Source organism: Malania oleifera, chromosome 10 (assembly GCF_029873635.1).
Source record: "Malania oleifera isolate guangnan ecotype guangnan chromosome 10, ASM2987363v1, whole genome shotgun sequence".
Taxonomy (NCBI): Eukaryota; Viridiplantae; Streptophyta; class Magnoliopsida; order Santalales; family Ximeniaceae; genus Malania; species Malania oleifera.
In genome coordinates, this window is record NC_080426.1 from 82572764 (window position 1) to 82583653 (window position 10890).

The following is a 10890-nucleotide window of genomic DNA, read 5'->3' on the forward strand; positions in this document are numbered from 1 at the left end:
CTTGTAAACATAAAATATATATATATAAATGCTTATAGTTGATTTTTTAAGCCAAAATAAGTAAATTTATGACTTATGTTTTTAATTGGTTCATTCGATTTTAATTGTTGCCTATAAATACTCTTTGTAACATCACACAAGGGGACCCTGAAGAAAAAAAACAAAGAAGAAGAATTGAGAGAGAAGACATACATAAACCTAATCTTTGCTTTTTGACAAATTTTGCAGATGAGAAATATCGACACGTTTTAGATTGTATTTGTGCAATGCATTCTTTATATGAACATTTGTCTTATGTGATCAAATTTGCACCTATAAAAATTGGATACGAGCTCTTCTTCCAACATAGTTAAATTTGTCATCCAAAAGATCCATGTCGTCTAAATCAGGAATACACTTCTCGAGCCCTCTAACCATCAAATCCACTCTTAACTAGAACGAATTAGAGGATATTTACCTTACTGCTTGTAAAAATTCACAGAGATTGTACCCATTCCTTTATTCAATACAAAATCAAATATTTGTACAAAATTTTCTTGTCTTAATTTCAAGGCACGAATTTTGTAATTACAACTACAAATAGTCTAAACAAAACAATTGGAATTATAACTACTACAATTCCAAATAAAATAATTTCAATAATTTAAACTTACTTTGAGATACATCAAGAAATTCCTCATGGCATAACAAGCAAATGTAAAATGACATGTAAGTTAATATACCAAATATGCCAAACCAAAACATAATGAGAGTTGAATTAATCAGGCCCGTCCAAATAAAACCTATTTACTTAGTTTGGCTGTAATGCATCAATAAGATGACATTATCTTTTATCATATGAAAGCCTTTTTTTTTTTTTGTTTTGCGAAAATGTGTACACTTCTTCTCATACACACGCACGCGCGCGCGCGCACGCACACACACACACATTATAAGATAAATGTGAAACACCTAAATGCATTTTAGAATAGTACTAAATGGATGTTGTGAAAAATTCATGTATCATGTGCAAGCATGCATTTTTCTAGTAGTATGAAAATGACAAAAAAGGTCCCAATTATATTTTAAAAATTTAAAAGACGCTTATAAGATCTTGGAATTGGATTTATATTAGATTTCGATAAAATATAATATAAAATTATATTAAAATTTGTCTACATTCACCTACATTCAAATTCAAAATTTGAAATCTATGCTCCAAAAGGTAACATCACATGTTTACAACCTAAAATTTTATATCAATTGTTAAAGGACATATCAATCCATGAACCAATAGTCCCATAAAATATTAACTAACAAATAATTAAACTTATTCAATGTTCATTTTGGAAAAAATGATCAAATCATATTCAAAATTAATTAATCTGAAAAATAAAAAATTGTATCCAAAACTTCTATTATATGTTTTTTTTTTTAATTTTTTATTATTTTATTTTTATTTTTATTTTTTTATTACATAAGAATTCCAGCTACCAACGAACCTTTCGGACCCTCTGGTGCGGCACTCACTACCATTCCGTCTAGGTCAAGGATTTAATTAGAAGGAAACATATAGATCAACAAATTCTTTTATTTTTAATTTTTAAAGTAGTTTTAAATTACAAATCGGCTTAATTTAGGGTTGAAATAAAGAAGGCCGAAAATAGCGTTGGACAGCATAATCAATGTAGATGTAATATGCCAACTGCGAAGGCAGAAAAGCCCCCATCCCCCGTTAATCATCCTTGTATAGAAAGCGCTGCGCAGTGAAGGCAGAAAGCCCGTTCCCCGTAATCATCCTTATCATCTCTCTCTCTCTCTCTCTCCCTCCGTTGAAAAGGTCACGCATTCAACTGAAAAGAAAAGTCATGTTTTTGGACTAACTGCGTCTTCAAGCATCGCCGGACCCCCGCGAAATCTTGCACGTTTCCTCCTACCTTTCCTTCTGCAATCCAAATTCACCAGATTCTAGCTCCCTTGCTTCACCCGCAGCATGGCGTACGTCGACCACGCCTTCTCCATTTCCGACGACGACATCATGATGGAGACTTCATACATCGTCAATAGCCGCCCTCCGATCAAGGAGATCTCTCTCGCTGTCTCTCTTCTCGTTTTCGGAACCCTAGGTATCGTCCTCGGCATTATCATGGCCTACAACAGAGTCGGCGGCGACAGAGCTCACGGTAAGCTTCAGCAAGAAAAAAACATAAAGAGGAGCTGTGGTTTTCCATTTCGTCCTTCAATGATTCGGCTGTTTTCGGCTTTGCCCGTTGATTCTTCTGTTTCTTTGTCTCTCTAGGGATTTTCTTCGCGATTTTGGGCTCGATCTTGTTCATTCCGGGGTTCTACTATACGCGGATTGCGTACTACGCATACAAGGGGTACAAGGGATTCTCTTTCTCCAACATACCCGCCGTGTAGTGAAGGATTGCCTTATCTTATGTTTCCGCTTGGCCTGCTTATGTACATATATCGTGCCGAGTTCCTTTTCCTTTTACTTCTGTAGTAGATGCTACTGAGTGTTCTATATTGCTATACGAATGAATTATGCAGTTCTTCTCGTGATCTGAATTCCTTCCTGTACTATATTTGAAATTCAAGTTCTTTCAATCTGTGTTCATGTCGAGTAATCCAACGTCTCCTACAAAGTTTTAGCTAATATTCTTACTATATGTAGATAATCCTGGTTTATGCAGAAATTGATACTGTAAATGTGAACCTCTGTTTTGCGTCTTGGCTTGTTCCCTACTTTCCCAACTTCTTTGTTTATGCCCGAAGATGTTAGTGAGCAAGTTGGGTTGTGTTTTCAATTGCTGCATTCTTTGCTTTGGATTTATACAATGTTTGGAAAGATGTGAACCCCAAGGTTTTTATGCCAATTAGTGACTAATATTGCTTGTGAATAACTAGACAGTGATAAGTTAATCATGGTACCATGAACTGCTTTTTGCTGCCATTTATTATGTAATATGTATTTTTTTTTTCTGTTTTATCGTTTGATTAGTCCCACCCGTGTGTCTAATTGGCAAGCTATTTATTTCTCTTTAAATATATTATTTATTTATTCAGTTATATTCATGGGGGTTGTATGGCATTGCATGTGCACCTTTCTGCTTTCTTCTTTTGGAGCAAATAAAAACCTCTTGTTGTTGTTTTCTTTACTTTTTCTTTGGTTGCTGTGTGTATATCAATGCACGCATAAGTGGCAATGTGAGAAGAACCATTTAATTAGATATATCCCCTATAATACACATTGACTAAAATGGCCACATCCTGCAAATATGATCAATCATGTCAAAAAACAATCTTGTGCTACCCCCCACTCTACGAAAGCCATAAAATCTGGAAAAAAAAAGAACGAATGCATTGTAAACTTTATCCACTCAAAAAGAGAGAATCTACATCAACACAGATAGAGATACATGTGGTTTTGGTCCAAGTCAACGAATGGAAAGAAAGGAGTCTGCAAGGATACAGAGGGGCGGTCTTCGGTCGCTACATGGGGTGATATTCACTGGGAATCTGGATTTGCAGACACAGAGGTATACATGTGATTGCTGATTGCAGATGCAGGAAATGCTGGCTCTGATTATTTGTCTCTGAAGGTCTGTTCTTTTTTATTCTATACCTTAGTATCAACTATCAACTATAATTTTATCATTGTATTCTGTTCCACTTGCTAATATTTTAAATTTATGTGCTATTTCTTGATGTCTATTTTTGCACCCACTTTTAATTCTATAGTTTCTTGAAAAAAAGGAAACATCAGTAACAAGAAGCTCTTCCACTAACATCTACAGAATTTTGACATTTACCCAAAATTTTTACTACAAGTATAAGCAGTAAAGGATTACTAAGTACTTTGAGCACCACTGTACAGATAAACAAGTGTCCAATTTCTCCACAACAGAAGATAATTTGGACAAACGTAATTGTACTCCTCTACATGATTTCCTCATTCAAAGCTACATCTACTTAGAATGATTGATGGCTTATTTCTATTACCAGTGGCAAACAAAATTTGTAATTCATTTATTAGTACTTAACATAGCACCCATCCAAGGATCAGTTAGCAATTAACACTGTTGAAGTGTTTGCTGAAGTTACTCAATTAGCAATAAGCAAAAATGTTTCAGAAGTGGGGAATGGGGAGATATTGATTAGCCTAACATTTTGGAAGAAATTGATATTTTCTCAGCAAACATTCATTTAGCTCTTTGTGATTATTCTTTTTTAATTTTTGTTTGTTGTTGTATTTTTCCCCAAGTTCAGCTTGTGATGCTAATGATCCTTTATTCTGGGGTGGATGATTTTTAGAAATGTATTCTGTACTCAGTCAGTCAGGTACCTCAATAGGACATATCTATCCTTTGATACATGGCTATCCCATAATTTCCTTTATATCTTGCCAAATAAAAGAAAATTTTAAGTTATCTTTTGGCACTTTATTTCCAATATGTATGATTAAGACTTCCATGATAATCTGAATGATACAGGATTGAGTTGCTGCTGAAGCTGATGAAGCTTTGACCTCATGGTTTGTGATGGTAATGGCTGGAAGAACTTCCTTATTGAACGAAGAGGTGGTTATCTTTGGCGGATCTTGGTTAGCAAAGGTGATCCTTGCTGGATCTGAAAACGTCCGGAAAAGTCTTTGAGTAAAAACTCTGGGTAATTTTTTTTGGAGATTTGTGAAAGTGGACATCAGGTTTTTGGGTCATTTGCTATGAGAAGCCTAGGGTTCCTGCTGCCAAGGGGTTGATTGGTTGGTTGTTGGTGGTGACAGAGGTATAAGATTAAAACCCAGATCCTGTGCCTCAGGAGTCAATTTTGCTGGGTTGTGACTTAGTCAAAAGGTTCGTGGATGGAGAAAATTTGTGTATGTTGGGCAGAGAAATTAAATTGCAAGCAAACAAACTTTCAAGTTTCTAAGATGATGGACAACCTCTTTTTTTTTTTTTTTTTTCAATTCCCATTGAAGGAAGTAGTATAGAAGATTCTAGAGTTTTGGCAAGCATAGCAAGGGAGGTGCAAAGCTCCTTGATTGGTGATACCCTGCTACTGGATTCATTAAAGCAGCAAATTACTGATCCCATGGGTATGCGTCTGTCGTGGCGGGTTCTGATTTAGTAGGAAGTGCAGTTGATAATGACTCTGGGCAAAAGAGTTTTCGGAGGTTGGGGAGCATGCTTGACATGCAAGAGGTGGAAAACCTATGTGTTGGAACTGGGGTATGAAGGGGAAAAGAATTCATCATAGAAGAAAATTTGTTTCGAATTGAAAATTCAAATTAAATGGGCTTGATAAGCCCTCATGATATGTGTACACATATATAGATATACATAGTAGTTACGAGTTGGGAAGATAGGAAGAATTGGATTGGCCTAGAAAGGGAACTCAAAACCCAAATCACATTGCCTCTCTAGATAGGGAATTGGAATGGCTCATTGCACTCCAATTCAAAGGAAGTAGTCATGAACTACAATTGGAGAGATGTGTGCTAAACCCAATCCACCCTCACGGGTTAGGGCTTTAAAGGGGAAAGAAAGGAATTTTTCAAAGGCTTGATGGACATGGAGAGATAATAAAAAGTTGGTAAGTAGGGAAGAAGAAGATCAGTTGAGCATTTGAAATTCCCTAATTGATAAGGTGAGCTGTTCTATTTTAAGGAGACTGAAGTGGGTGGAGTCCATAAGGCCATTTGTATCCTTGGGGGCTGAAGGTGGGGAAGCATTACTGATAATACAAGCTTTCATGCAGTTTGAGATTTTAATGAGGAAAGAAAGAGGAAGGTGTCGGGGGAGATTGAATATTTGAAAGGGGGAAGCTAACTTGGCTTGAATTCCTATGGTTGTGGTGGACTGTAGTAGAAAATCAGATCTGCTGATCTCAAAGCTGATGCCTCATTGTAGGAGGGGTTTTTTTTTTTTTTTTTGTGGGGGGGGGGGGGGGGGGGAGTGTCTATTTTGAGTTATGAGACAAATTATAGAGCTGCTCTTGAAGTTGGAAAACAGTTGTAGGGAAAAGAATAGCTGTGAATATTTTTGAAGTAGAACTAGAGGGAGATAATGGGATTAGCTTGTCCAATGAATAACAAAGGTCAAGGAGATTTTTGAGGATACTTTTTTTTTTTTTTGGGGGGGGGGGGGGGAACAAACTTGTGGAATATGGTTCTGTCCTTGACTGACTGGAGATCAATGGGTTACATCAATTGTGTTGGAGGGAATATTTGGGCTTGGAAAAGCATCAAAGCCACCAAGGAGAAGCTAAAGGCTTTGAATCTCATCCCTCTTGCCATCTTTTGGTGTGCTTGCAAAGAAGGAAACAAGAGAGCCTTCAAAGATATAACTACTTCGCTTAAGATTTGCCAAGAGTAGTGGATTGCTATTGTTTCTAGTTGTTTTAGTGGGTAAATTGTTAATGATCTTAATGTAATCCTTGATGTTCACAACACTCTTCAGAGTGGTTGATGTTTTGTACCTTGGGATGGCATCCCCTTGATGCCCTGTGAATGGAAATTTCACTTGATTGATCAAAAAAATAAATGCGACAACAACTAGCCTTTAGTCCACTAAGTGGGGTTAGTTACATGAATTCATTTTCTCCTATTCGCCAATTGAGAGCATTTTTCTCTACTAGATTAAGGATTATTAAATCCTTCCTCACTACCTCATACCAAGTTATTTTATGCCTACCCCTACCCCTTTTCATGTCAGAACAGTAATTCACTCCTCCTCATACGTGTTGTACTAGGCCTGTGTTTCAAATGCTAAAACCGTCTAAGTCGCCCCTCCTTATCTTGTCTTTGACCGGTGCTATGCCTAAATTATTGTGTATATGCTTGTTCCTTAGTTTATCTTTTAATGTTATACCACTCGTCCACCTTAACATTCGCATTTCTGCAATCAAATAAATAAATAAATAAAATGGGTTGGATGCTAATATTGGTGTTAAAAGTTACTTATGAAAGGCCTTGGAAATTCATCACACAAGTGTTTCCACTTTTCTTTTCTCATACTACTTTTTTAAATGGCAAATGATCATCAGGTTCATTCTTCGAAGGACTTTGTCTTGGGAAGTAGTGTATTCCAGCTGCTTTCCCTTTGCTCTTTAATCTTTATTTGTGCCATAATGCACCCATCTCATCTGTTATGACTGTTTTCAATGAACCTATTTTGTTGGACTTCTATTTTCATAAAAATGTTAATGTTAGAGAATGTAGGAGCTTTCTTTGCTTCTAATGATGTTTGAGCCATTTTATTATTCTTATTGTGGGGATATTAGGATTTGGAATTTCGATTCTTTTTGTGTTTTTTCATTTAATTTTCTTTTTATTGTCATCTAATTCAATTCTCATTTCTTCTCCTAATGCAAACCATTCTTTTCCTTATACAAACCATTTTTGGAAAGCTAAGGTTCCTTCAAAAGACCTTATTTTGCTTTCTCTTCTATTGTGTGTGATGTGTTATGAAAGTTGTGAGACATTAGTGCATGTTTATATTCATTGTGAGACAAGAAGAAGCCGATTGGTTGGAAAAGGAATTATTTGTGAAAAGGAGGGAGGCTTACCCTTATCGAAAGCATCTTATCTGATCTCTGGTCTATTATATGTCTGTGTTACCCATACCTTGCTTAGTTGCTAGAAGGTTAGGAGGTATTCAAAGAAGATTCCTTTTGGGGAGCTTGGGTGAGGATTCTAAATATCTTGTCAAATGGGGGGTTGTTAAACAACCTACTTATTACGTAGGCTTAAGGTTAAATCCCTGTCTACTTTCTACCAAACCCTCCTTGAGAAATAGCTTTGGAGATTCATGAAAGAAAAGAACCACCTTTGGAGGGGAATCATAGCTTCAAAGCATGGTCTTCAGCATAATGGTTGGACCATTAGAGTTGTTAGGGGAGCTTACGGTGTTGAGTTTGGAAATTCTGTAGGAAAGATTGGATGGTTTTTCTTCTTCATCAGTTTTCAAGTGGGGATTGGGGGATTGCGTCTTCTTTTGGCACAATTTTTGGTGCTGCCAATCTCCCCAAAGATTGAAATTCCCTTGCATTTTCAGTTTGGCTTGCAATGAAGATGCTCTAATCGGTAAGATCCTTCAAATTACAATTCAAGGGATCTATTGGAACATCCCCTTGTTAAGAAATGTCTTGCATTGGGAAATTGGCCACCTTACAAATTTTATGGCAGCTTGTACGAATTTCAATATGGAATGCTACTTATGAACCCCCTCCAAAGTGTGGCCTGGACATGGTTAGATCTTATTACCAGAATCTCATCCCCTTGGTGGCAACCAGCAACACCCTAAACCCACATGGAAAACAGCAGCCCCACAAAAGGTAGCTTTCTTTGCATGGGAGGCAACTCTTGGGAAGATTCTTACCCTTAACAACCTGCAGAAAGGGGGGCTGTTCTTTGTTAATGGGTGCTTCTTATGTTTGGATAATGCTGCATCCATATTTAGAATTGTACGGTTCTCAATTTGTATTGAGGAATGCATAAACCAGTTCAAATTGCATGGGAGAATCGCAGGAGGCTGTGAATTGAGGTCAGTTGGTGAATCGAATCAAATCGTATGAATCGTAAGATTCATGTTTGACGACTCTAAAATCCAATTAAGATTTTTATACTTTTTTTTTTTTCATGATGGCCTTCTACCAGCCATTTACATGAGTTCTGTCCTTCAAGAGAGAAGAAAGAAATCTGTTGGCCCTCTCATTCTGCACCTTTCTTTTCTGCCATTAGATATGATTAGAAGAAAACAAGAGTTAGCAAAGGAAATCAGTCTTGAGAAGGAAACCAAAGCCCACTAGGTGGGTGAGCTTTTGGTTGGCCTGTTGCCCTGTCCACTCTCTAGATTTAAGGATTTGACTCTAATTAGTTCTTATATTTTAATAAATTTTGTTTATGTGCTTATTTACTTGTTCATCTTGTTTTAGTTGTCAGAGCAAGCCCATGCATTAAAAATGAAATTTTTAATTGAACACATAAAGTTCAAATTTTTATTTTTATTTTTTATTGACTCGTTCCCTTAAAAACCATAAAGTCAAATTTTCATTAAATTTTTTATTGATTCCTCTCTTTGTTATTATTTTTTAAAGAAAGCATACACGTGAATTTTTTATTGTTAAACATGTAAACTTACATCATGAACATAAAGTTTAGTTTTAAAAAATTTTCCATGGGTCCTTACCTTATATTTTAGTTTATCTTGCACTCTTAGACTTACCTCCAGTTTGGTTTGTGGAATGAAATTGAAGTAGGAAAGAAAATGAAGGAGAAATGGAATCAGGGTAGGAATGGAATTGGTTTTGGAATGCAATTACTTCGTTTAGTTAGTCAGATGGAATGACTGTAGGAATTTAGTTTCAATTTCTTTCCAACGTTTGGTATTCTTCAATGGCTTCTATAATGGAATGAAGAATTAGCCTTTTTTTTTATAAATAAAAACCCTTAATACGTAATTATTTAATTTTTATTTTTTTTTTATTTTATAATAGTGATTTTTATTAATCTTAATATTATATTTTATTCTTGTTATTATTATTTTTTAATATTTATAATAATTACTATCCTTAAAATACTAGTAACTATTATTTTTTTTCAATTATTGTTATTATTATTCTTATTGTTGTTATTATTATTTTTATTGTAATAAATACTATTGTTATTGTAATTATTATTAGTTATTATTTTTTTATATTATTTTTATAATAATAATTATTATTGATTTTTTATTATTATTGTTCTTGTTGTTGTTATTATTTTATAATAATAAATATTATTATTATGATTAGTTGTTATTATTATTTATAATTTTAAATAATTATTATCCTTAAAATAATAATTGTTATTATTATTTTAACCTTTTTTTAATCATTAATGTTCTTGATTTATTTTTATTTTTATAATAATAAATATTATTATTAATTGTTATCATTTTTATTATAATAGTAATGATAATTAGTGTTATTACTATTTGTTGTTTTTATATATTTTAATAATAAATAAGTTTGATTCTATGGAATGAATATGGATTCCAGCCCATCTGAATTGGAATCACGATTCCCCCATTCGTAGAAATTGTATTTTGGCTGGAATACGGTTCCGCAAACCAAATGCAAGAATGTGATTCCATTCTAGGTTTGATTTTGCAAATCAAACGGGGGGTTAATGCTTTAGTTTTGAGCCACATAACATATGTTATAATTTTATTGAAACTGGCTTTATTTGATACTTATCAAGGTGGAATGGTCAAATCATGGTATACCTTGTTTATGTCTAGTTTTCCCTTTTATATCAATATATGTTTGAGCTAAATAGATCATTGTAGGATTTAGACCTACAAACTTGTTTCAAGTCAACATGGATGATCCATATTTGTTGAAATTTCAATGTATTTCACCATTTTACTTGTTGTACATACATGCGAGTATTTGGAATTGATTTTTCAAATTTTGTACTGAATCTTATGATTCAATTCGACTCTTGATTCATGAAATTAGGATTTTGATTCATGATCCGAATCTCAGTTTGACAGCTATGGCTTAATCTGCTGATTGCATATTCTTGCACTGCTCTTAGACCAGAAACTTTTGGAAGTTGGCCTCTTCTAGGCAACAGTGGATTACCACCAGAATAGTGAGAGAAGAGTTATGGTCCTGGAATGGTATTCCTTCTAGTAAGGGTGGAGGAAAGCTTTCTCTCATTCCCCTAGCCATTTTTTTGGTTTGTGCGGAGGGAAGGAAATAAATTTTTTTTTTGAAGGAACATCACCATTACATGTTAGTAAAGACCGGTGTCTCGCTATTTTAACAAGTTGCATACTGGGTAGTTTTTGTTTGATATTATTGTTATTCCTGATTTTCTGCTGTGTGGGTGATTTCTTTTTGTTTAATGTACTAGGGTGACCT

General features: G+C 34.7%; 1 protein-coding gene across 1 annotated transcript; it reads left to right on the top strand.

The window, feature by feature from the left end:
- The first annotated feature begins 1622 nt into the window (after positions 1–1622).
- LOC131166935 (uncharacterized) lies at positions 1623–2638 on the top strand. The gene is made up of 2 exons (XM_058125583.1): positions 1623–2162; positions 2279–2638. The coding sequence occupies exons 1-2, from the start codon at positions 1973–1975 to the stop codon at positions 2398–2400; spliced, it is 312 nt and encodes a 103-aa protein (XP_057981566.1). The 5' UTR covers positions 1623–1972; the 3' UTR covers positions 2401–2638.
- Positions 2639–10890: the final 8252 nt, after the last annotated feature.

Coding starts and splice junctions, on each gene's coding strand:
- LOC131166935 (XM_058125583.1), top strand. CDS start 1,973: ATGGCGTACGTCGACCACGCCTTCTCCATTTCCGACGACGACATCATG. Junction 2,163..2,278: donor CGGCGGCGACAGAGCTCACG/GTAAGCTTCAGC, acceptor TTGTCTCTCTAG/GGATTTTCTTCGCGATTTTG.